The 27,439-nt window shown below is 39.1% G+C and overlaps 1 protein-coding gene across 2 annotated transcripts; it reads left to right on the forward strand.

Moving 5' to 3' along the window:
* CYLD (CYLD lysine 63 deubiquitinase) lies at positions 1-26,537 on the forward strand. 2 transcript variants are annotated; one of them, XM_059481210.1, is made up of 17 exons: positions 1-133; positions 4,076-4,736; positions 5,927-6,229; positions 7,072-7,177; positions 8,225-8,320; positions 9,397-9,513; positions 11,035-11,414; positions 12,834-12,999; positions 13,815-13,956; positions 14,451-14,573; positions 15,856-15,947; positions 17,012-17,078; positions 18,505-18,637; positions 19,042-19,150; positions 20,099-20,217; positions 20,820-21,036; positions 22,482-26,537. In XM_059481210.1, exons 2-17 carry the CDS (start codon positions 4,230-4,232, stop codon positions 22,664-22,666), a joined length of 2,862 nt encoding a protein of 953 aa, XP_059337193.1. In that variant the 5' UTR covers positions 1-133; positions 4,076-4,229; the 3' UTR covers positions 22,667-26,537. The 2 variants fall into 2 exon arrangements, with proteins under 2 accessions (XP_059337193.1, XP_059337194.1); XM_059481211.1 differs by having other exon boundaries at positions 5,927-6,094.
* Positions 26,538-27,439: the final 902 nt, after the last annotated feature.

The following is a 27,439-nucleotide window of genomic DNA, read 5'->3' on the forward strand; positions in this document are numbered from 1 at the left end:
GGCGCTCACTGCGCGGCCGCGGCGGCGATGGGGCAGCGCGGAGAGGGCCGGGCCGGCGCGGCTCCCGGCGCCTGAGGCCCCGGGGCGGACCCGCGGGCGGGCGGGAGGCGCGGCCCGGGCCGGGCAGGAGGAGGTGAGGAGCGAGCGGGACCGCGGGACGTCGCTGGGCGCTGTCAGGCAGCCTGCTCAGGCCGCGCTCCGGGCTGTTCCGCGGGCGGTCCCCGTGGGCCGCCGCTGCCGCCCCTGCGGTGCTGAGGGAGCCGGGCCCAGCGGCGGGGCCGGGCTAGGCCGGGGTGGCGGTGTCTCCGCTCTTGGCGGGCCCTGCTGGGCCTTTCCGCCAGCACAGCCTCGATCCCCGGGCGGCGCGTTGGCCGCTCCAGAGGAGTTTCGGGACTTTCCTGGCCCGTCCTGCGCGGAGCCGCCCGGGGCGCGGAGAAGATGCTCCGGTTGGGCGGGGGAGGATCATTGTCCTGCAGAGCTGAGCCTTGCACGGAGCCTGGCGGGTCTCAGGCCGTGCCCTGCCATGAAGCAGTCCTGAGAGAAGCGGTGAAATGCGATATTCGGTGTAATTTCGGAAGCTGAGCACACGTGTTTCTGTTTTTGGGGAGGGCTGGCCCGGGGTGTCTGCACAGCGGCCGCACTGGTGAATCTTGAACGCCACAGCATTCTGGCCTGTGGGAATGAGTCCTGTTCTTCCTCTCACGGGGATTATTTGTATCAGATTTATAACGCCGAACACAACGTGTTTTGTTTTAGGAATCATGCTACCAGTATGAACATCTTTGTATTACATTGGTTCCACCGCTGTTTGGAGTTTCTATTTCTTCCACTCATGGCTTGTATTGCCGACGTGTAATTCTGTGCACAGAGCTGCATGTAAATTTCCTTGCTCCTAGTTTTAACCTTCCCATGGAAATTGGTTTTGGGCTGTTGAAGAACAGAACTTTGCATCTTAGCAGGTTTGATTATTTTTGGTATTTAAGTGTCAGTTTTTAAAAGAAACTGTACAGTTTATTTTAGCCTTTTCATTTTATGCTCTGAATCAGAGCCACAGACGTGTGCTCATTCTGAAACTTGATAGCTGGTTTCATCATCTTAATATAGTTCATCTAGGGCTCCTGCAGGGTAGGAACAGAGGTCTTGAATTTCAGAGCAAACTTACTCTGATGAGATGTCTCTGTAGTGACAACAGTGACTCACAAGTAGAGGAATAATGGAAATTAGGGAAGCTTTGAAGTTAGGTAGCTTATGGCCTACTCCTGACAATTTTTAAAATGTTTTTTCCTGCCAAAGTATGTAGGGTTGCAGTCATAATTGTGTTTTTCCTGTTTCTCCCCGAAGTTTTGAGCATGAAAAAATTCAGGTAGTGGGTGGAATAGAAGTTTGCAGCTGAACAGGCTCTGACACTTAAATTGTCCCTGTTGGTGACCAAGTTCTCTTGGGTTTGCACAGGTCTTGTAGCTGCTGGTGTGTTGTGCAGTGCAGTGATGGCTTTGTGCTAAGGATTAAGGTGCTTGGTTCCCAAGCTGATCATACAGTGGTCTAATAGTTTGTTCTGGTCATAGTCTGCTATGACTATGCTGTTTGTTCAGCAGAGATTTTTCTTTACTCACAGAATTCCATGGAAAATGGCTGTAAGAGTAATCCTAAAATGAGTGGTGTATGTAAATGTATTTTTGATACATTGGCAAAACCTAATGTCCTTTTAAGAAGCTTTTCTGTACTCTTAAAAGAACTAATTTATCACTTGTATTGTTCTAAAAGAAGAGTATTTGGCTTTTAAAGCTGTGTGGGACAGCGGTTGTAGATAAGTTTTTAAAGGAAGGCATTTTTTAATAGTGATAATGAACTCTTTAATAAAGAAAAGCCTTTTGGTACTATAGCCAGTGGGTTTAGTAACATTTCTGTGGGTAACAGGGCTTTAAAGACTGACCACGCACCACATAAAGTTATTACATAATCTAAATGCAGCTGTTGACAAGTTTTCAGGCTGAATTCTTTACTACTAAACATGTGAAGATTGTCTTGTTGCTGCCATGGACTTGCAACCAAGATATACTTATTATAAAATAGATATGATAAAGCTTATTTAAAAAAGATAAATTTATCTTTTTTAAGCTGTTGAATAGACTTTCTTTTTTAATAGATTATTCCATGCATACTTACTAAAATTAATTATTTGTGTAAATGAAGTAGGGAAAATCGGGATCCCTGTAATGTTGGAGATACTTGTTTGCAATCTCCTGGGGATTGTGAAACTTTGTGGAGTGGCTCAAAAAAAAAAAAAAAAAAAGGAAAGTGAAGTGTATCAGCTCTATTCTTGAGAACATAAAATGGAGCTATGAAAAACAAGATAGGGTTTTTACCCTCTTGTGTGAAAAAGTAAAGGGAGAAAACTACTCAGAACTTGTATGAAACTTATTATCTGAGTAGACTTACAAAAACTAATGGTTAGTTAATCATGTTTTCATGTGGGGCAGGAGAGGGGAATCTTGCTGTGTTCATCAGTTTCCACATAAACTGTTTCAATCCCATGCTCACACTATCTTTTGTTAGTCATTAACAAACATGAAAGCCCATTTATGTGTGTCAAAGGAAAGTGAGGAAAAATACTTTTAGCTTGGGAACACATGGATGGTGTGCCAGCCTGTCCCTCAGTGAGGTGTGGAAGTGCCTGGCTCCTGCCCCTCAGGTGCTGTTACCTGGCACATGGGAACCCCTGGGAGCTGCTGCAGTGGGGAGGTGACACTGCCACCCACGTGTCACCTCTGTGCTGGGTACAGGAGCCTCACAGGGCAGCACAGCACTGTGTGAGGTCCTAGGCACTGGAAGAGGAGGCTTTGCCCAAGTTCCAGGTTGTCTCTAGCTGCTGCTTTTCTTGGGGTTTTGTTAAACTCTGTTTAAAAAGAGGAGGGAAATAATCATAGGCCTGCTGGATTTCATTGCTTTCCAATGGCTTCTGAGACTGGTTTTAGACAGGGTAGGAGAAATTGCAATAGATTTTGTGCTATTTGAATGCCATCAGAGAAAAGCTGTGGAGAAATAGGGTACCTAGGCACAAGTACAAAGATTATTTGTCTTTAGATATAAACAGTCATTGAGATTGTCCTTTAACTGAATAAAACTGTGGCATCACAGACTGGGAACAGGAGCATTTACATGACAATACATTCTGAACTTGTACACTGCCCTTTGCTGTCATCTTTAGAAGAACAAATCCTGCTAAGGTACTGCACATCTTTCTTCCTGTATCCACTGTGATCAAAACTATTGACACACATGCACAAAGAAGTATTTTCAAGTTGTTCTTTTTATTAGTTGTGAACTGTAGTTTTAAAGATGATGTTTAACTAAGATGATTGTTCCATGGTATTTTAATAACTGAAAGTATTTCTTACTTTGTTGAAGTGAATTATCTTTCTAGAATGATAAAAATAAGAGCCTCCACTTTTTTTTCTGTGAATTTCCTGTTGCAATGCTGACACAATTTGGTATATTGTATATTACTGGGACTGTCTATTTCTACTAAAGAAATGGCTGTTATAAGTTACTAAAGTTCCCATTTTGTGCTGCTCTATTTTGTCAACACAATTTTCTGCTTCACTAAATCAAAATGTTATGCAGGATGACAGATGCAGTACACTTTGTCAGAAATAAGTAGTCACTAAGCATGGGAAAAGAGCTTTATAGTGGAAAGTTTCATTAAAATGCTGTTTGTAAATAGAACAGGTTGTTTATTTATGTTCATTTGCACTTAAGTTTTCTTTTTGCTTTCACTTACATGTATTTTCTTTTTTCTGCATTTCATTATGTGTTTTCCACAACCCTTTTTTCACAGGGAACTAAAGAAGGAAATACACTGCAGTAAGGAGCAGAAATGGATAAATGGCTCTGTCCATGATCAGCAGCACAGTGGCTGTTCTGGGACTGTGGTCACTGCCTTGCATTTTGCTGAACTCTGATCTGTATGAGAAATAAGTTGGTCACAGATTTAAATTGTTTTATGTTTTACTTAAGGCTAGCTGTGCTTACCCAATTCAATTTTGTCTCTTTTTTCTTTTCTTTTTTATTCTAGGCTTCCTGCTCTGATTGTGTTTCTTTGCAAAATGAATATTGCATTGTTTCAAAAAGATTGGACCCTCCAGTAGAATTTGAAAAGATCACTGCACATAAACCAAGAGCTTATTTTTCTTGAAGACTTTTGTCCAGCTTTTAAAGTTCTAATCACAATGAATTCAGGCTTATGGAGTCAAGAAAAAGCAAGTTCATCCTTTTGGGAAGAGAGGATCTTTTACTTGCTTCTCCAAGAATGCAGTGTCATAGACAAGCAGACTCAAAAGCTCTTGAAAGTGCCCAAAGGTAGCATTGGGCAGTTTTTTCAAGACCGTTCTTCTGTGGCACACTCCAGAAATATTCCATGTAAAGGCAAGAAACTGCAGATTGGATTAAAGATTCTGGAACAACCTCATGCAATCTTGTTTGTGGATGAGAAGGATGTTATAGAAATTAATGAAAAACTAGCTGAGTTGCTTCTGGCTATTACTAACTGTGAGGAAAGATACAGTTTGTTTAAGAGCAAAAGCAGGTTAGCTAAAGGAGTGCAGATAGATATTGGCTCTCCTGTCAGAGTGCAGCTGAGATCAGGGGATGAGAAATATCCTGGAGTTGTTCGCTTCAGGGGACCCTTAATGCAAGAAAGGTCCCTCACAGGGATATACTTTGGAGTAGAGTTGCTGGTAAGTGACTTGCTAAGGGGTGGTATCTGATATACTTTATGAGGTGAGCTAACATGTGTCTTCAGTAAAAAGAGAAAGTCCTAATAATTTTTTTTCTACCCCTAAAATCCATTACTTTTAGTCTTCTCAGAAGTACTTTTATGTGAATGTGCCATATCACATCAGGCTTGTAATCTCCATGTTAAGTCAAGCTTGATGTGGTGCAGGGGCTGGCAGAAAGACTTGAACATACTCTGAGTCCTCTAGCCCAGAAAAATTTAATTCATAGAGCTGTGGAATGGTTTGGCTTGGAAGAGACCTTAAATATCATCCAGTCCCAAACCCCTTGTTAGGTCAGGGACACCTTCCACCAGACCAGGTTCCCCAGAGCTCCATCCATCCTGGCCTGGAGCACTGCCATGGATGGAGCATCCACAACTTCTCTGGGCAAAAATATGTACAGCCCTCTCATGGTGGATATTTGGCTCTCAGATTTCTGTTGAGTGCTTTGTTTGCCTGTGTCAGGATACAGTCAGTAATTGCAGGGTTGGACTTCAGGGCTGCTGTTTTTGGTGATCCCTGAAAGTCCAATGGCAACTAGTTAAAATAGGGAATGTATCTGTTCTGTGCTCCTTGTGAGATATTTCTGCAAAATTAATGCCAACCATAAGCTATTGAAGAATTAGGTTGAGGAGAGTTCTTCTCTTGTTGTAAAAGTATAATTTTCAAAGTACTCTTTAAACTTTTCCTGAACTCTTTGTAATTCCCCCTGAGAAAGAACCTCAGGGAATATCAGGCCCAAGTGTTTCTGAAAATCATCTCGCTTTATATGGCATTTAAGTGGAATTTTTGAATGCTTAGCATTATGTCTAGTATGAAGTAGTCTTGTCTTGATATGGCAAGAATTTGATGATTGAAGCAAAATTTGCACCTGAAGAAAACAAGCTTCTCTGAGTTTAAAGGCTTCTGCCTGCAGCCACTCTCTAGTCTAGTGACATCTTGCTCTTTATTCCCTGAAGATAGACAGTTTGTATATTTGCCACAGATTCAATTCTCTCAATAATGATAGTGCATCAGGCAAATTCTTAGTGCAGTTTATCCAGAACACAGGATTGTGTTACTGCTTTATTAGTAGTCTGTTTCTCACAAAATTCATGATTGGTTTTTTATCTCTTTTTTTTTCTTCATTTTCTTCTTTCTCTGACCCTTAGGAAGAAGGTCGTGGTCAGGGCTTTACTGATGGGCAGTACCAAGGCAAGCAGCTTTTCAGATGTGATGAGGATTGTGGGGTTTTTGTTGCTTTGGACAAACTGGAGCTGGTGGAAGATGATGACAATGAACTGGAAAGTGACTATGCAGCTCCAGTTGACACAATGCAGGTAGAACTTCCTCCTCTGGAGATCAACTCCAGGGTTTCTCTGAAGATAGGAGAGAGTATAGAGTATGGCACAGTTATATTCTGTGATGTCTTACCAGGAAACGAAAGTTTAGGATACGTTGTTGGAGTGGACATGGTAAGAAAATAATCTGACTTTAATAACTTCTGCATGTGTGTTAGCTAGTGAATGACATGCACGTAGAAGAAGAAACATTACCCACAAGCTACTTCAGCGGAGGCTGACCTAAAATGGGAAAGAAACACTGTGTTCAAAGATGCATTTGGTGGTAATTTTCTTGGCATCAGGTAAATGATGTTGTATTTGATGCTGAGCAGTTCAGGCAAAATACTCTGCTTACTCTGAGGAGCCTCCACTGAGCTACTTGCCATGCTAGGTGTCAGTCATGGAGTCGAGTGTTTGTCTTGTGAGACTGGCTTTGTTCTGCCTGTTAAAAAAGTAGGCTGAATGTCTTTTTCTTTTTTTAGCCATTTTTTAAAGCTTTTTTTCATGTAGCTCTTTTGTTTGATTTAGTTCTACCTTAAAAGTGTGAGTTGCAAGGACAAAAGTGATCTTTCAAGAAAATGTGAAGCTTGTAATTAAAAATTATTTCTAGCAACATGAATTTCTTAAAATGAACAGCTTTAAAATTTTTGGTATTTCAAGATTGATCTGGTTTTGTAGCTTAGATGCTTCCATTTTCTTGGTTGCATTACCTGTTTCCTAAAAATGCACTGGAATTGCTCTAGCTTGTTTATCAATAATGTTTTTTAGAAGAAAAATGCTTGTTAAAGTAGGAGCTGTTTCTCAAGAGATAATGTTATAAGCTTTTGCCTTTAAAGACTGTAATGTTTGGCTGTTCTAAATACAAAATTAGTTGCAGAAAAAAGTAGATATTGTTAAATGTTTTAATTCTGTGTGTTCTCAGTATGATGTAAATCTTCTTTTGGGATATATGTAATGTGTTTTTCTATTTTTAGGATAATCCGATTGGAAACTGGGATGGAAGATATAATGGAATACAGCTGTGCAGTTTTGCAAGTGTTGAAAGTACACTTCTTTTGCATATCAATGATGTTATTCCAGGTATGCCCTGCTTTCTTAACCAGAAGGCAGACTTTGATAACATCTAGGATAACATCCTCCACCTAGGCACAGTTATATGATTAAAACAATACTGCAGAATTCATTTCCTAAGTTCACTTTAATTACCTTCTGTTACTTTTCTCTTCAGTATTGCCCTCCTTTGGGTTACAGGCTCACTAGTAGAAAAGCTTTAATACTGAACAAAATTCCTGTCAAATTGTATAGTATTTACAATACTCTGCAGTGTATAATCTTGAATATGTGAGTGTCTGTAGTGGGAATCTTTTCTATGGACTGTTGTTCAATTTACTCCAGGGTTTAAAATATCTTAATCAGAAAGTTGTTCTTTCTGTGCTTGGAAGGTGTTGACAGGATTATGTATGCATTCTGGGAATAAATGCTTGGAAATGCCTGTCAAGATTGTGGAAAAAATTCACTGCAGTGATTCACTGACTAGTGTTAACTTGTAACAGCTACAGTTCCTGATTCCTTTTCTGAAGAAAGAAAAGTTTGTATGAGACTTTTGTTTGGGCACTGTCTCTAGGCAGGTTCTAATGAGTCTGTAGTCTGTAATTGTTGCTCTCACACTTCAGTTTGACTGACTTTTCTTATGTCTGCCTCCTACTTGCTGGTTTAGTTGATACGCATGTTTTTGCACAAATTTTCTGCTTTTCTCTGGAGAATTCACAGGGACTTCTCCATTTTTTGAAAAGAGTATTTATTATAGATGTGTTCATAGAAAAAACCTTAAAAATTCTTGTATCTGTTTCCCATAATGGAAATACATACCTACATTAAAGGATGTGAAGGCAACCTATTTGATGTGTTCAAGAAGTAATGGTAGACTTTGCAGCAAGCAGTTGCTGATGTGATAAAAGCAGATTGTATACACACAAAATGTTGTTCTTGTGCCAAACAAGGCTTTGTTCTGCTCAGTGTTAAAGCTTGTGATAGCAGAGCTTTGTTCAGTTTTGAGGTGAGCTTTGTGTAACACAGTGAAAGCATAGCAAAGGGAAGCTAATACTCTCTTCATGTGCCATGTCTTAGAGACTGTGTCACAGGACAGGAGACCTCCCAAGCTTGCCTATACCTCAAGAAGTGGAGACAAAGGCTTGTTCAATCATAGTAAGCCAAAGGCTATAGGTATGTATGGGAAATGTTTTTTTTACTTTTGTAAGATTACAAAATTTTGTTGCTTACAAGAAAGTATTGTCTTTTCTATCAGTTGGTGTATTATTTCAGTTATGTGTCAAGAATCATCACAGAATCACCAAGGTTGGCAGAGACCTTTGAGATCTCTGGAATATTATTATGAATTTAATCATTATGGAGGTGATAGACAGTTTAAGTTAAGATTGCTCAAATGCTTTCATTTTCATGAAAAAGAATTTGAGGTTTAGCAAAAATTCTTGACCATATTACCCAGTTGTCTTGTCTAGTATTACCAGGTCAGGGCTGCATTCGCTTGCTCTGGAAGTGTGGTGTGTATTTATTGTTTTGTTTTGGTTTTTAATAAATACAGGTTGCTGTTGTCTTCTTGCAGAACTAGTAACTTCAAAATTTTTAGCTCAGGAGCAGATCTCCTTAATAATGACTGTATTAATTTTGCTGTGATTCAAAACCAGAATTGAATTCACTAAATATAAACTTTCTTGACTCTGTTTGTTGTTCAAGTCTGAAAACCCTCCTGGGGAAAACAAACAAACAAACTGAAAGAGAAGCAATTTAAATTTTTTTTTTTTTATTTTAAGGCAAAAATCAAAATTCAATGTCTCTTGATTTTACTAGTGTCTACATTGGGTAGTAAAATACTAATGACAGTATATTCTGTAAGTTGTCATTTTACCTGGCATTGGATGCTGGCACAGATGATCTTGAGTAATTTATTTGCCTACTGTGAAATTTTGGTGCTTTAAGCCAGCTGTATTGCAAATACCTTCTTATATTCATAATTTATAATCATGAAAAAATTGCTATTGAGAGGAGTTTTCTGGCTTCTTTTCCCCTTGGTGGGTGAGATTTCAGCTCAGAGTGTGTGTTGGTTTGGTGTAGACTTCTGCCTTGTTGTAAGGGTAGAACTGTGTTAGCCTGTGTTTGCTCCTTTGTGGTAGTTGTGCCTTCTTGAAAGTGTACTAACAAATTTGTGCAATTAAATAAGAGTATAGGTGACCTTTTGTAAATACAGATTAATCTCTTCAATAAAATATGTTGTTTTCCAGGATCTACCTCTGAACCTGGAAATAGAAGCAGATCTGAAGTCTTCTACACATTAAATGGCTCATCAGTTGACTCTCAGCCTCAAACAAAAACAAAGTCCCCATGGTATATGGATGAAGGTAAAGAGAGGATAGTTTTTTATACATTAATTTTAAAAACCCAGAAAACAAAACTAGAGTGTATTATCTTCTTCAAATAAAACAAGGATGAGATTAAATGGAAAACAAATGTGTTGTCATAGTGGCATACATACTACATCACAAAAAGCATCTTGAAACCCCTGTGAAAATGTTCTCTGTCTTGGTGTGGCCTGTGGTTTTATTCTGCATGTAGGAGATTGTTCTTGGCAATTCACATGCAGCTCTCTGGGAATGCACGTGTCTCACAGGCAAAATAAAAGCTGAGGCTGGGATGGAAGACAAGAAGTATTCCTTGTAGCTGAGTGTACACAGTAATTGTATTTTGCCTGTCTTTGTAGCTGTGTTACAGGTCCAAGGGAACTGTAATATTGTGCCATGCCAGCTAGTCAGTCTGGAAGTGAGAGCAGGGAAATTATCGAAGTATATGTGGGTTTTTTCTGTATTTTTAAAAATTTATTTCTTTAAAATCTCTCTTTTTGTTTTTAAAAGCATGAGTGCACATACTTGAAGGATCTATAGATCCTGATTTGCTTGCAGACCTATTTTTCTTTTTCCTGGTAAACTTTAGAAAAGTGTGGCTAACTGGCTTAATGACTGAAGGAGTAAATACTAATGTAACTGTTAAGTTGCACCAGAAACCTGTTTGAAGCAGTAGCATCTGAATTCTTTGAAGCACAAAAGAAAATGGGTTAAAATTGTTCTTGGTTCTGTAACAGATGTCTTTTTAATGTTTTTAAGACATTAACTTCATTTAATGAAACAGCATGGGGAGAATGGGTGAAGGTGAACAGGCTTTTGTTCTGTAAATACCAATTGTGTATTAGAGACCCTTCCAATTCAGGGTATTCTGTGTCTATGTAGAGAGATGGGAGAAGACACAGAGTGCTTGTGCTGTTCCATGTAGTTGTGATGTCTTTTGTCAGGCACTGCATTGCTCATGACATGTTTAAGTCCTTTATTCTTTGTAGAAACTGATAGATTCCCTGTTTTAGAACCAAAGTATGTTGTGATAAAGTCAGTGGAATAAGCACTTTTCCATTTGCAAATCATATCTGCAAGCAATTATTTATATATATACAAGCTGTGAACCAAATAATTTCCTCAGTCACAATGACCAGTGAGCTCTTTCTAGTTTTGCCCCCTACAGTCATAATCCTTGGGGCTGTTAACTCATGTTCAAAGAAAAAGTCTCATGTGATGGTGAAAAAAAAGATACCAATCCAAACCTTTCTGTAGTTTCTAACATCTCCTTTCTCTGTGCTGTTCATTTCTATTGTTTGTGGTAAAAGTGGTGAGACTGCAGCAGTGTCTGCTCAGTCAGTTCTGTGTCTCCAGTGTTGCCAAGTGACAAAAGTCTTCCTAAATGAAATGTCCCCAGCTGTTAGTGCTTCCCACCTGTTACATCAGATGTTGCTGGTTTGAGAGCCAAGTCTTTCCTTTTTTAATAGAAGGAGAAAAAATTCCCAACACTTACTAACATCTTGGTTTTGATTTTAACAGCTGCTGAAGACCCTTCAAAATCACTTACTGATTCATCTTCTGGATTTGGGCATTCTTCACCACCACTGCAGCCACCTTTAACAAACTCTGTGTCTACAGAAAACAGATTTCACTCCCTCCCCTTTAGCTTGACAAAAACAACAAGTACTAATGGTACTATGGGACATAGTCCTCTCTCTTTATCTGTTCAGTCTGTCATGGGTGATGTGAATACTACAGCTACCCAGGAGAGTCCATCAGCAGCAAGCCCAGTTGGAAACTCACATGGTCTTGAAGCTGGTTCCTTGGCTGAAGTTAAAGAAAATCCTCCTTTCTATGGAGTAATCCGCTGGATTGGCCAGCCCCCTGGAGTAAATGAAGTGTTAGCAGGACTGGAATTGGTAAATAGAAATTCTAGTTCACGTTAATGCTAATTACTAGTTTTGTTTCTCAGAGCTGGTGCCTTTACATGCTGCAAAAGCAGCCAGTCAGGGGGATTTGCCCAGACAGGTTGCCAAGTGATTTGTTTAGTGCTAAGTTCTTTGACAAGCTCTGACTTTTATGTCTGCCCCACACCTTACCCTGTTAGTAGGATCTGAAATGTGTTTGTATCACAGTGGGCAAAGGATTTTGTAGGGTTGATCAATTCCTTGCTTTAGAGGAGTGTCCTTGCTTACATTATAGATATTGTAATTTAAAAATGAAATTTAAAGGTCCTTTAAGTGGAAATTTATATAAAATTCTCTATCTGTAGTAGTCTTTGTTGAATGTAATTTTTTGCTTGTTGTTTGCATATCAGCAAGCAGGCAGTCAGAGTGATGATTGTCAGAGCTGTAAGGCTGGTTTTGATAATTGACAGTAGTGATATTGTGGATTTGACAGCCATGTGCTTTATGTGTTTCTGTGGGCTCTTTGTTAAAAAACCCCACAGTTGCCTCAAACATGAATTGCTGTTGTGTACTGACATTCTCTCCCTGGCAGCTGCTGCCATGCTTGTGATGGGGTATTGGTTAAATTAATGTGTACACAGTTAGGGAGATGGGGAGGTCTTTATTTTGGGATAATGTTCAATAACATATTACATAAAGCAGTGTAAAATCATGTAAAACATAAGCAAGGGATGTGAGAATGTGACTGGAATTCCAGCTGTTACAAAGAAGTCCTGATCCTTGTGGGTGTTTAGGGTGAAGTTGAAGCCATAGCTTGCCACAGGCATTCTGAGCCTGCTCCTTAGGGTGTTGTGCATTAACCTGGGTGCCACTCCTGCATTTCTGCATTAAAGCCTAGTTGTTGTTAGTAAGCAGGCAATGTACCTTAAATCCTGTTCCCAAAGGTAACAGCTTGTTGTTGTTTACTCGTAGTTTGTGTTCTCTCTTTGATGTACATTTTGTACCTTTTTGAAGCAGGCATTTTTCTTGTGCAGCCAAATCACGCTGAAATTGTTCACACCATCCCGTGCTCAGTGATTTCAATTAATTGGTAAAAAGTGCTCTTTCTAACTACAGAAGGAATCTGGACCAGGTTGAATTCACAGTCTCTCCTCCTACCTCCTCCATGCTGCTTCCGGTGGAATTTTTGTTTTGTTTTGGATGTAGTGAAAGTTTAGGCACGAAGAAAGAAGCATGCAAGTCTTAATTTTCTCAATAAATCCAGTCAAACAACACCTCAGTTGAGGCTTTGGATACTAAATTGCAGAAACAGTGTGTATCACGCTTCAGAGTAGCAGAAGGGTGTCTTGTGGGTAGATACTTTGTCAAATGTCTTACTGCAGAATTGTAGAAATAAAAAAAACACTGAATCCTTCTCACTTGGATTTTCAGGAAGATGAATGTGCAGGCTGCACGGACGGGACATTTAAAGGAACTCGCTACTTCACGTGTGCTCCAAAGAAAGCTCTTTTTGTAAAACTCAAAAGCTGCAGGCCAGACTCCAGGTTTGCCTCACTCCAGCCTGTTTCCAACCAGATTGAGCGCTGCAACTCTCTAGGTACTGAGCATCTGCTTATTTCTTGTTTATCACCTGGGAACTGGCCAGGCTTTGCTTTCATTCATTCCTGCAATAAGTTCTTTTATTGAGCACTTGGAAATCTGTACAGGTATTACTTAATTGAGATTAATAAATAGCAGATCAGCCTGTACAGAATGCAGTGATTCTTGAATTATTCCTTTATGCTTTAAAACAAGACAATGTTTTACAACTTCTAATGTAAAAAGGGTATGGCATAAAAAATTCCCATAATTTTATGACATTTCTTTAAATATATGAACAATCTTGCTGAAAATGGTGTTTGTAACTCTAGCACTATATGATTACACTAAAAGAAATAAAGGCAGTTAATTTTCTATAATCTGTAACATGAAATTAGTTTAGTCTCTAAATGTTAACAAAGAAAAGCATGTATTTTTATGATGGAAGTTAGTGGTGAAAAACTTTTTTTTCCCCTAACTTTAAGTATTTTAAATTTCTTGGGTCACATTGTATTGTCTGGGTCAACAGCAGAGAAAATTGTCTGATACTTGTAAGGTAGTGTGAAAAAGGCATTTATAATGAAAAGAGAACTTCATTCCTACTAGATAAAATTAATTCAGTGCTGCAGGCTTTCTGAAGCACTCTGGTGTGGGGTGTAAGGCCTTGTTCACTCTCTGGAAGACAGTGAGTCTCAGCTATGATAAAATGCTGTTCTAGTCCAGAGAAGGAATGCTTACACTAAGGCAGCAGCTTAGCTATAAAATATTACTAGGAAAATCTCAAGGGGGATAAAATTTGAGGTTTAAAGTGACTTTTGAAAAACAAAATTTCAGCCTTTGGAGGTTACTTAAGTGAAGTGGTAGAAGAAAACACTCCTCCAAAAATGGAAAAAGAAGGTTTAGAGACAATGATTGGAAAGAAGAAAGGTATCCAGGGTCATTACAACTCCTGTTACCTAGACTCCACCTTATTCTGGTAAGTCCATCATTTGTATAGTGGCATCCCTTGCTAGAAATGCAGAACATGTGATGTTTGCTTGAGTGACTGTCTGAGTTCCTGTGCACTCCCAGTGTGCTGTGCTGCAGTCCCTGTGCTCTCCCAGTGCCAGCAGTGCAGTGCTGCTCGTGCCCGCTCTGCACTGGCCCTTGTGGATCTGCTTGTGTGCACAGAGGGGGTCCCTGGCCTGGAGATGGTTGAAGGATCAGGAGAGCACAGGGTGGAGGGAGGGAATTGCCTCTTACAGCTCTTTGCAGAGTCCTGCCTGGGTGACTGGTTCTGTACTTTGCTGCAGAAGGAATATTGGGTTGGAGTGGACTTTGCTGTTTAGTGCAGCTGTGTCCCCTGTCCATAACTGTCTCTTTTTAAGTCTGTTTAGTTATTTAATTCTTCTGTGGCTTTGCTTGGTTTGTCTTATGTTGCTCAGGCATCTGAATGGTCAAAACAAACCTTCCTTCTCTTTTTCTTTGTAGCCTGTTTTCTTTTAGCTCTGTTTTGGACACTGTGCTACTCAGACCTAAAGAAATTAATGATGTAGAGTATTATAGTGAGACTCAGGAGCTGCTGAGGACAGAGATTGTGAATCCTCTGAGAATGTAAGTGAAGAACTGGTCTCTAGTCTAACATGAATTAGAGAAATCCTGCAGTGTTTGCATTCCTACTGCAAATCTGATAAGTTTGGCTATCTGCTGCTACTCAATGTATTTTTTTAAGTATTTTTACTTTATCTTCATAGCAAATTTAATCAGTGATAACTGGAAAGAGTTATTCATTTTTTGGTGAGAAATATTTTCACTAGTTTCTTACTTGCAAATGGATCAGCACAAAGCTATTGTCAAATTTGTACAAGTATTGTACAATAATACAGAAGTATTGATAAATACATGTTTGTTTACAGCATTCATCTTTACATGTTTTTAGTGCTATTGTAATTGAAAAGATAATTATTTGTATTATCTTATATGGAGTTTCACAATATGATAGATTTAGCAGGGCTTTAAAAGTTTCATTGCTTTTTTCATGTGGTCTGCAAATGGCCAAAATACTTTTATTAAAATAACTTAATATGACCTTTGTAATTTCTCAGGCACAATGAGCAAAGGAGGTGCAACAAAAATCTCCATGAAAAGTTGTTGTTCTTAAGCTTATTTTTTTTTTCAAACAAGTGAATAATGCAGTTGTAGTTCCAAAATCCTGTGGTCTGTCACTGAACAATTTCTGACAAAGTTTTTATTTTGATAAACATAAATGTTGGCCTCTGAAGCCTTGCTCTTGTCAGGGAGTGTGTGCTTGGCCTGCTGTGTTCCAGGGTCTGTGGAACAGGCAGGATAGCAGGCTGCACACTGAGTAGCAGAAATCCCAGGTGCCTGAGGTGGCTGAATGCCTTACTGTCCTTTGATCATGCTGAAAAACTTTAGGGGAAAAGACTGAATGCTCAAAGCCTCAACTTCTTAGGTCAGCAGTACAGCTCTGTGTCTTTCTCAAATATTGAATATTTTTTTTGTTAACAACTCCCTCAGTGCTGTTATGTGACATTCTGAAATAATGTATTAAGCTGTGCAAATTAGAGTGAAAACAAATCAAAAGTAATTAACTGACAAATCTGAAAATAGTTATCCTGGTAAGTTGATGATTAAAATGCTCTTGAAGTTGTAAAAGAACATTGAGTACTGCAGTAAATTTATACTACATTAAGAAAACCAGGACTCTGATTAAATATAAGAAATCAGCATGTAGTTTTGAAGAAATACTGTATGCAGTTCAATAAGGATTTGAGAACCTGTATTTCAGTTTTTAAGTGTTTGGTTTTGGCTTTTCTTTTACTGTTCTAACTTGATCAAAAACTGGCTAATAGCTTATTAAACCCGTTTGTCTTAGATACGGATATGTATGTGCTACAAAAATAATGAAACTGAGGAAAATACTTGAAAAAGTTGAGGCTGCATCAGGATTCACTTCAGAGGAAAAAGGTAATGGGGGAGGTTTGCTTTTCTTTTCCATCTAATATGAAGGAAGGGACTGAGGAACCTTGCTACATAATTAAACCAGAACAAAGCACCCAGGTATTTTTCTGTGGCAGTAGTGTCTTGAGCAGAGATCTGAGTGACCATTGGCTGCTAGTAAGGTCTTTTCTGTTTCCTCAACTATGTAAGGAACCCCAGCTGAACCATTTCTGGAGTCTTCCACTGCCTGAATTTCTTTTAGTGCCTTCCTGTGCCCCTGAAACTCCCTTGTAGCAGTTAGTGGAGAAGACTGATAAGGCTGGGATGTTTGTCCTCTTTCAAATTGTCACTTTGATCCATGAGGAATAAATTTTGCACTTCAACATTTCATTGTTACAATGGTTATGTAGTATTTTAAGGAGTAAAATGTTCAAATCATGTTAGAAAAATCGGTTCCCAACTTCTTGATCTTCTGCTTAATATATTGATTAATTAGCATTGTATTATGTAACTGTTTTGCTTTTATTCAAGAGAATCCTACTTTCTTTGTAAATACTGAGTGCTGGAACCAGTATTAACTGCAGTTAGTGGCAGGGAGAGAAACAGACCAGCAAACTGTGGTGGGGGAGAGCAGCCCTCTGGGAAGTGCTGCATTCTTGGTTAGAGAACTTGGTCTCTGGTTTAGTTGAACTTGGGGCTATGGTGTAGCTTTTGTGTCACTGTCACTGCTCCTCACTGGCTCTCTGCAGATTCACTGTTTCCTTTTGAAAGCTTTTATTTCTCCTGGAAAAGATGTGTGGTGCTAAATGATTCCTCTGAAATACAGAGCATCTTTAACTTTACTGGAAAGCTTTGTTACCCTGTTGAGCCTGTGCCTTTTATTAGGGCCTTTTAACACTAAAAGAATAAATAGAGGTTTGTCATGAAAATATTCCTAGTTTGTCATAATCTGTCTGGGGTAATAATAAAGCTGTAAAAATCAACTGTTACTTTTTTTCTATGAAAATTTTAAAAACCTCAGTTTCAAGGAGTCTTGAATAATGTGTCTAGTTTTGCGTGCTGACAAAACTTCTTTTCTCTCCTGCCTCCAGATCCAGAAGAATTTTTGAATATTTTATTTCACCATATTCTGAGAGTTGAGCCACTGTTGAAAATAAGGTGAATCTTATTTCTTTGACCTTCAAGGGCTTTGTTGTGTCTGTGCCATACACAGAACATCACTCATGTTCCACATTCAGCTTTAGCAGAGTTTGTGTGTAGTGTGCACATACATGAACTCCTCAAGGGCAATGCAAAAATCTCCTTTCTTTCTTTCTTAGTAGTGGTAACACTGAGCATCATGCTTTTAGAATCCTCTCGACACCTGAATACTCTGAAAAGCAACTTTGGCTTAAATGCTGGCTAGATTGGAGGAGGTTACAGTTTATAGGAAATTTGATGAAAGTTCCCAGGAATTTTTGATGCTGAGATGAACCAGCTCCAACCCAATGGTTTTCTTTTACTATTAGAGGCTAGCTAGTCCTGTATGTTTTTTCTCTGTAGTAGCAAAAACCATTTCTTCAACCTGAGCATCATCTTTTATATCCTTTCTCTTGTACTTCCAGAGGAGGTTGGATTGCTTATCTGAAGATCTCCTCCCAAATATATCAGAGTTATGTTTATTTAACAGAAACACGATCTGAGAGCACTGATATTTGATACTTCTATATTTTGAACATCTGACCTCAAAACATACTTAATTTGGTAGCTTAATCCTGTGTCCCTCTCCCTAGCTATACAAAATGTGTTGTGGTTTTGTGGTTCTTTTTTTTGAAGAGGATAATTGGTTTGTGGTAGGGATATGTGTGTTTAATGGAAAGGGTTTTTTTCCCTTTTTTCCCCCTTATGGTGAGGATAAAGAAGTTTCTCCAGACTACTTCCTATGGCTTGCATTGGCAGTTTGTGTGGTAATCTGCCTCAGAGCTGGCCTGGGTGTGGAAGGAGTCTTAACAATTACAGCTGGACAGCCTTGAATTTGGATTATCCTTTTGGAGAGTTCTCTGCTAACTATAGAGCAAGTCTAGCAGCATTAGCCATCTGTGTGAGACTTCCACTGCAGGAAGCAGTGTAAATATCACCCTGATTTAGAGGAAATGTTTCATTAAACCCATCATACTGAAGATAATTAGTGTTGTTTCATTTGATATTTTATTACTGAAACTCCTAATTGTCTCTCCAATGAAAGCTGCTTTATTGTCTTGGAGTTTTTGATGCAGATGCTTAGTTGGTAGTTCAGCCATGCATAGACATATGTTTTTAAAACATGCTTTGAAATTTGCATTGGTTTTGTTTCTTTAAATTTTTCCATAATCAATTCAAACTTAATACTTGACTGCCTGGCACTTTTTTACTGGGGGTAGGGGGCTGGGCTTTGTCAGGCTTTGTTGTTTGTTTGGGGTTTTTTAAAGCACAATATATTTCAATGCAGAGAGGATGTCTTGTCACTATTTTCATGTAGATGTTATTTTCCTAGAAGATACAGTCATCATTACAGTAGAGCTTCAGAATCTGTTGGGTTTTTTTTTTCCTTTGAAACTGTTTTTAGATCAGCTGGTCAGAAAGTACAAGACTGTTACTTCTATCAAATTTTTATGGACAAAAATGAGAAAGTTGGAGTCCCAACAATTCAGCAGTTACTGGAGTGGTCGTTCATCAACAGCAACTTGAAGTTTGCAGAGGTTGGTGACAGCAGTTGCCTTGTTAGAAGTGATCATACCTAAATATCTGTCCATTCAGCAATGGGAGAAAATAGGATTTGGTGCAAAAACATGCAGACATGTTGGAAATGGGAATATTGTGTCAGTGATCCAGATGCCTACATAGCAAAGGTATTTTAAGGTTCACTTAATGAGATGTATTCTTTGGTTGAACAGATCAAAGTGCTTTAGGTAAAGAATTACTAGAAGAAAACTTCTTTGCTGCTGCTGTTCAGTTGTTTTAAGGACTAATACTGTGAGATACCTCTGTCAGTGGGCTGTGAGTTTAAAAACATGAATATATTTATTGCATTAGAAGAATGTCTACAAAGTTAGATAATTATTTATGTCAAGTTCATTACATTGTATTCTGGCATTTTACCTAGGCACCCTCTTGCCTGATTATCCAGATGCCCCGGTTTGGAAAAGACTTCAAAATGTTCAATAAAATTTTTCCATCCTTGGAATTGAATATAACAGACTTACTTGAAGACAGTAAGTATATAACATTGCATTGTATAATGAAAGACAGTTGCTGAGACCGACTAAGACAGTTAAAGTATTCCTGATACTTCTGGTGGCGTGTTGGGTTTTTTTTCTGTTGAATGTTTACCAAGATAGTGTGAGATGCTTGGACTGAGGAGAAATGAAATTTTACTGGGTAGAAGGCTTTTTTCCCCTCATGTAAATTAGAAGCTCTAATTCAGAATAATATATAGAATACAACTTCTTTTTTTGTTTATTTAAGTTTTGAGTACCTGTATAACTGAACTTATTTCAGGACTGTTTTTAAAATTGAGTTATTAGCAGCAAAGCTGTTCATTAGTTCATTAGGCTGGAAGGGAGCCTGAGATGAGAATGTGCACCTGTGGTATATTGTGGCTGTGCATTTTTTAGCCATAATTATGTCACTTCTTTTTGTGACCTAATTTTCTGCCATTGATCATCCACTGAATTTTTCATCACATTGTACTAAGGAAGGAGAGCTGGTTTTAAATTTAAGAATTAATAAAACTGCCAAAATTCCTTAGAATAATAATCTCTGAAGTTGCCATGGCCTTTTCTCTCACTGTCTTGGCCATCAGCTTATGCTTTTTTCTTGTTTGTTTCTTTTTTCCTGGTTATTGACAGCTGTAGGAGCTAACACCACTATGATGAGAGAGAGCTAACATGATTTAAAAGCCTGTTTTTGCTTGTTCATACACTAGATATTTATCATCTTGTTTTGCCACTTGCCAGTGTAAATGTTTTTCTCTTAATCCACACTGCACCAAAGAGAAGTTAAATAGACTGGTACATTTCTCTTTGATTAGCAATCTCATTTTAACTATATGTAGTGTCATTCTCCATGTAAAGTAATAGCTGTCCTTCGTTTTCATATTCCTTTTGTTAAAAATGAAAGCCTCCCCAGCCTGGAGACTAACAGCTTTGTTGCCTCTGCAGCTCCCAGGCAGTGCCGTATCTGCAGAGGGCTCGCTATGTACGAGTGCAGGGAGTGTTATGAAGACACTGATATTTCTGCTGGCAAAATCAAGCAGTTCTGCAAAACATGCAATACACAGGTCAGTGCTTGTCTTTGGTGTTCACATGGGTTTTACCCAAATGGTTAATGCTGTGGTAATTGAAAGAAAGGCAGAAGAGATAGTGAGGCTTCTTCACCAGCACCAGTGTAGCTGCCACCCACCAAGTGAAGTGTCTCCTTTGGTGACAGATCAGTCTCCTGCAATGTGTTTATCAGCATGGCATCTGCCAAATCCAGGATTGGACACAGTGGAGAAGTAGTAACCATGTGTTTTAAATCTAATTTTATGTTCATGCTCCCTTGTTAGAGTTGATAAATTTGTGACAAAAATGCTGTGTTTTGCTGTTTGGCAATTGCATGAAGATGTCAGTCATGGCTTGTTTTCAAATCTGAGCATAGTAGAAAGCTGTTGCATTAAACCTGACCTCCCTTCTAACCTTAGATTTGAATTTTCTGGGCAATATTGAACTACACTGGTGGGGGAAAAATAGAAACGTTTAGTCAGCTGCTGTTATTGCAGTTCCTTCTCTAACACCATTAATCTTCTGTTCAGCAGTAATGTCCTTTTTAGCTTTGTCTGCCGCTGAAACAAATAATCTTCCGGGGTGTTTTTTCTTTTCTGAAATATCACTTCAACTGTAGGTTCATCTTCACCCCAAGAGACAGAGTCACAAATTCAACCCGCTGTCGCTTCCGAAGGACCTGCCGGACTGGGACTGGCGGCACGGCTGCATCCCCTCGCAGAAGATGGAGCTGTTTGCGGTGCTGTGCATCGAGACCAGCCACTACGTGGCCTTCGTCAAGTACGGCCGTGACGACTCGGCCTGGCTCTTCTTCGACAGCATGGCAGACCGGGATGGTAACCTCTCCTTCACCCCTTCACTTCTCTTACAGCTTTGTACCTGTGGTTTAGATTTCAGGGACTCTTTCCCTAAAGTTTTGCTGGTATTAGTGTAGTTTAACTTGATGTGCTCGATGCTGGGATATTGATCTTGGCTCAGCCTTACCTTAGCGCATTGATTCCATGGCAGCTGCTGATTTGAGTATTCTGAATTTCACCTCAGTTAGATACCTTAGTAATTAGATGGTACAGAAGTAACTGCAGAAGTTTCCTAGTGGGACTCCCTATACATTTTTCTATGCTTTGCAAATTAGGCAGAGACGATTTTAAATAATCAACTGCAGGAATGTACTTTTCAATTATATTTAAGTTGATGTACATGATTATCAGATAGCATACAAATATTTTAATTACTTTTTCTTAAATGACTTATGGTAGCTGTCTTTAGAATAAAGGAAGTAGTCACACATTACAACATCTGTGCTATTCCTTTGAATCCCTTTAGAGTTATCAGTGGAAAATTGTTACCCTATAATAATACAAATGTCAGTAAAACAACTGTTTTCTTAGATGCTGCTTTTTAAACAGATCCCATTTAAATATGGACTCTGTAGTTCTGGTGCCTAAGAAGAACAATAATAGATGAAGTGTCAGACACATAGTAACAGTTTTTGCATGAAGTATTCTGGAACCCCTCTGTTACAGTGTGAGTTGGCAGGGAGAGAAGAGTTTTGCCTCGTGTTGAAAATGGTACTGCTACAGAAGTAAAGTCACTTTCTTAGAATGGCCAGAAGACAATCAAGCTTCGTTCAGAGTGCTTGAAATATATATGACTGATGTTTGTAAAGAACCACTTTATTTCAGGAATTTAGATCATATGAGATGCTGGAAATATCTCCTGCTGTTCTTTGGGGAATTTAATATTGCAAATATTTTTCTTCAGCTTTTCTTCATAAGCTGAAAATCTCTGCTGGGAACAGCAGGATGTCCATACTTGTGTTGTTTGAATTTGCTCAGTTTTATGAAAATGGCCAGGAGCAAACCATGCCTTATTCGTGCATGTCAGGTACAGACATGGTTTGTAAATTCATCAGCTGTTACCAGTTGTCATGTTATTAACAAATTCAGTGCATGTGAGGTATGTGTTCAGGTCACTTTCCTAAAGTCACACAGAGTTTTTAGTGTTAATGAAAACCCAGAGTTCCCCCTGGTTTTGTGGGGTGTTTGTGTGGGTGTGGTTTGTTGGTAAACACTACAGGATATTCTGATTCTAATAGTGATTTCTTGAACAATACACTTCTCATAGGTGTTTACCCTGCAGCGGTCCAGTCTGGCATGTTTAAGTTTTTAGAAGGTGTTTTCAAGAACTGGTGATGTTGTTGTAATGAAAGTACATTTTGAATAGCAAATATATGTAGATGTTCTCCTAATCTGTTTCTCCTTCTTTTCTAATGGTTTAAAAGGAGGTCAGAATGGCTTTAACATTCCACAAGTTACCCCATGTCCAGAAGTTGGTGAATACCTGAAGATGTCTCTAGAAGAATTGCACTCACTGGATTCCCGGAAAATCCAAGGCTGTGCACGAAGACTGCTTTGTGATGCTTACATGTGCATGTATCAAAGTCCAACAATGAGTTTATACAAATGAACCAGGATCTCTGCAGAACTGAGGAGACAGTACAGAGTCACCCACTCTTGGGTTTGCTGCAGTTTTGGGTAGTTCAATGCAACCGTTGCTGGCAATGGAAGAAGTTGACTATGACATCCAGAGGATTTACTGTTCCAAAAACTACATATGGAGTTCTGTCACTGAAGTATTTAAGCATTTTGCACTCTAGGAAGTGTGCTTGTGTGTGTTTGTTTTATAAACAAAGTTAAGTTACTAAAATTTAAAAGCTTTAAGTGCATTGATGATACACAGGCTTTTTTAAAATGTTAAAGGTGGAATTATATCAGGAGAAATCTCCTTAGTCCATTGGGAATGTAAGGGTACAGTATTCTAGCTCAGTGCATTTCTGTGGACAGGGATGATGATTCTCATTTGTTTCTCTACACCCACCCTTTCTCTTCACCCTTGATCTTTTTAGCACCATAGCTTCTCTCTCAAAGGGACAATAATTTCAGTTTGAGTAAGATAAATTTTAGACTGCTCATTGTGTATTATGTTCTCTTATCTACTACATTGTTTTCAGTTCTAAAAATTAACATTCATTTAAAGATCTGAATCCCTGTCTTGCAAAAATCAAGGACACAGACTTGCTGTGTTGTTAACTTGCAACTTTTGGAGGGGAAAGAGAGGAAAAGAAGAGGGCATTAAGGGGAAGCATAATTGCTAAAATATAAAATTAGCAATGAAAATCAACAGATGTCTTTTTCTAAGTGTCTATTTTTAAAGAAACAAAGCAGTCTGGAACAGAACAGCAACTGTACACAAATGATTCCAGGACAAAACAATAAAATCATGGATTGCCTCAGGGAATGTTACTGAAGTGAATTCTAGTCCTTGGTAAATAGAACTGAATTTTCTACAGTACATTAAGCTACTGCCTGGGAATGTTACACTTCTGACTCTTCATTTCAGGATTAGTAATATTATAAAGAGAATATTAAAAATCTCTGCTTGGAAAGATGAAACTATACATACAGGTAGATCAGAGTTTTACTGTATACCAAGTACCTGATGAAAACTAACTTGAAAAGCTGCAAAACCTGTGTTTATGTAAAGTATTATACTTTGAAGTCTGTTGGTTCCTGTTTGCAATGACATACTGTTGTTTTAGTTGCCTTTTAGCTACTTCTGTCTACACTACTGGCAAACATGCAACTATATATATACAGTAACATCTGGTCGTATAAATTGCATCTATATGAACTGTACATTTTCAACTCTTAAACTGTTTTATATGGAAACTTCCTTTTTGGGATCAGGTCTAAAGAAGGGAAGAGATAACAAATTTAACAGAGGAAAAGCCACATTGAAAAAGCCACTGTTTTAAAGGCAATGGAGACTGATCCCTTATTGTAGAAAGTGTGGTTACTTTGTTTTTTTGGAAAACCTAGAATCTTTCTTTGGAACACACTCTACCATAGAGGGTAGTAAGTTTGAAAACTGCTTGAAGGACTAATCTGTGAGAAGCAGGGACTGCTGGGGGGTTCATCTGTTCCATTAGCCTTTGCATGAAGTGTTCTCTCACCTTCGCTCTCAAGAGCAACAGGGTTGTTAGAAGTGTCACCCTTGCTTTGGCCTGGAAGAGTCTCCTGCCTTTCATGTTCCCTTGCCTTATTTAACCAGTCTGTGCTCCTTGGCCAAACTCTCTTTTGTTTTAGTACAGAGCTCTTGACTTCTTTCTCTCCTAAAAAATTTGGTGAGATTTTAGGTGATGGATTCTATAACCAGGCCCTTGTGTCCTAACCTGGAAGGAGGTCCAAGCAGTGACCCCTTGGACCAAGGAGCAAACACAGGCCCAAGCACAAACCTGCACCCAGGAGACCAGTCTGAATGTCTGGATTCTTTCTCTTCCCTAGCCCTAGATTTATTTTTGACTTTCCTAGTGCATTAATTTCATGTGTCTTCCACTGGTGTCATCTTTCCAACCATCCCCACCCCCAGCCTCATTTCCTGCTTGAAGTTGGAGAACAGCCTTGGACCTGCTATGGCCAGAGGAGAGAATTGAAATTGGCAGCCATATTAAAGTTTCCTAGGTGAATAATCTTGTAGCAAAATATCCACTCTTTCATACAGCTGGAAAGTATCCAGCTTTTCAGGAGATACACTCGATTGGCAGAAGTGAATTAATTCACATGGGTGTAAATGAACTTGGCTTCTTGCCTCCAAACTCCTGGCCTTTCAATGGAAAAGGAAAAGTGTGGACTCTTCCTGTGGGACACATAGGGAATATTCTTTACTGTGCACGCTTCTCGGTGACAAATACTGTGTTTGGAAGGGCAGGCAGTGCTCTGCAGCCTGCCTTTTGTACTATAGATTATTGCAAAATGGTAAATAGTTTTGCAAGCACTGTATGATTACATGGTTAGTTTGTTGCCCACTTAAGAGGGCAGAGATATCTTCTACAGCATGCAAAAAAAATAGTTTTGGCAATCAAGGAGTTTTCTTTTAATCTAAAATATATTGCTGTGTTCTGTACTGCACTGCATTGGAGGTGATCTGGCAATGTAAATGAAATGTTACAGAAATAACCCCAATTTTATTTCCTTTCTCAGAAATTAGTATACAAACAGAAAAGTGATTTCACTGTGAAAGGAAACTTGTAAAATAACTTATATGCAAGGGTAGAAAAGGTGGGGTTTTCTGAGTGTTTTTTAGCCTTCAGCATATATTTGTAGGGGATTTGAATAAGCTATTTTGAAGCTTGCATTCTAAGCATCTACTGCTGTTAACTGTAATGCCCAAAGAGTCCAGTGACTAAGCACCCAACATTTATGTTGTTTAATGCATTTGGAAACCTCCCAATCAATTATTTTATTTTTTTGTAATATAGTGAATGTTCCCCCAAATTAATAGCACTTAGATCATTCTTCATGGTTTGGCTTATGTACTGCTAACAATGGCCTTAACCTGTGAGTAGGAAAATACATTGACAACATGGTTCCTGACAGCCTGTAAAAATGTAAAGTTTCGTAGGACAAACTTTTGTAACTGGGGAAAAAACCTCCATCCCATGCAATTTGCCTGCTCGGCTAAACATTTTTGGAACTGGGGTTCAAAATGGAACAAATCACTGTGCCACTAAATCCTTGCTTATTGTGATCGTAGAGGGTAAAGAGGACGTATTAGCTAAAGGTGATGCCTTACAGATTTACTCAAACAAAATCCTTCAAGAAAGCCCCAACCAAACCTACTGTAAATTACATCAGAAGGCTTGTCATTGGGCGGGGGAGATAAATGGAGGAAAAAAATACAGAAATATCTGTGTTCAGTAAAGGTCTTTCTACTATGTGATACTGATTCTGTGCTCTTGAAAATTGTACTACTGTGTTGTACTGAACAGCCTGTGAGATTCCCATTTTAAGCAAGTACTGTGTGTAACAAGAATTGCTCTTGATCATAAGTGGTTCATTTCAATGCACTTATTTTTCTCGTGCACTTTATACTCCACTGAGTAGCTGAGCGTGGTCACCATGATCCCTGACAATTGCCAGTTCCATCCAATACTGAGGCACCATCGTGCTGCATACCACACTGGTGTGGTTTCCCAACTGAGCTGGTGTAAAAAGCAGCTTGAAAGCTCTGTGTATTTTTACCACTGTAACAAAGCATGTTTTTATCTGTTCTTGATGTTTTGCTAAATAAACATCCCATGTTTTGTGCACAAATAGTCTCTTAAGCTTACAAGGCTGTCTCCAAGAAGGCATAAGGGAAACAAACCATTGGATCAGGTTGCCCTCAACTAGCCTTAATTTATTTTTTTTTCAAATGGTAGGGCTGAATGAGCTGCTGCTGGAAAGGAATGTACTATGTGCTCTTTCTGTATTAATATTAATTAAAGATATTATTCTTATGGCTCTATTCATTTCTTTGGGGCTTGGAAATGTGGGAGTGTAATGAAAAAGCATGAAGTCAAGGTGAACTAACCAGCGTGTTTTGTGTACTTACAGGCAGTTTTATGTTTATATAAACATAAATATATAAGAAATACATAGTTCTTTTAGTCCTTCAGCGTTTCTAGGAAACTTAGGAGTTGTTGTACTGTATAAAATCAAGTCTAAGATTACTACTTGTGTCTTACCAATTAACGTCTAATGCTGTAAGGGCAAACCACTGAAAAGCAGCTATAGCTACGTGGAGTTTTTTGGGGGGGTTTTATTTTTAAATTCTTTGTACACCACCTTACTAACCCTAGTGAGCAGCTCCTCCTGGAATAATGCTGTAGCTTCACTGCTGAATCCACAGCTGCCACTTTCTATGCATTTTCTGTCTAGAAAAACACTAACTCCTATCCAGTAGGAGTAGCTTTACCTTTCTATTTATTTTTCCTGAGTATTTTAGTAATAATAAACAAATAAAAAACTGGTAAGTATAGTGAATAAAATCCTACCTGAGCATGCAAAAGGAATTATGACAATGTAAGCATTTAAAAAATATTAATCTTACTGAAAATCCTTAAACATTGTAAAAATATGTGCAAAAGCTATTTTTCGGAAAGAGCTGCAGTAAAGGGTGGGTTTGTTGTTTAGCTGAGCTTTGCACGAGCAGGACGGTGATGCTGCTCTGCCCTGTGGGCCTGTGCCGGGGCGGGGCCGGCGCTGCGGCCGCTGCCGCTCTGCGGCCACACGGGGGCAGTGCCCGCCCCGCTGCGCCCGGCCTGGCGCTCAACGCGCGGTGCCGCTGCCGGGGCCCGCTCTGTCCCCCTGTGTCCCTTCCTGTGCCACCGCCCTGTCCCGCTCTGTCCCCACGCCTGTG

The sequence above is a fragment of the Ammospiza nelsoni genome, chromosome 13 (assembly GCF_027579445.1).
Source record: "Ammospiza nelsoni isolate bAmmNel1 chromosome 13, bAmmNel1.pri, whole genome shotgun sequence".
Lineage (NCBI taxonomy): Eukaryota > Metazoa > Chordata > Aves > Passeriformes > Passerellidae > Ammospiza > Ammospiza nelsoni.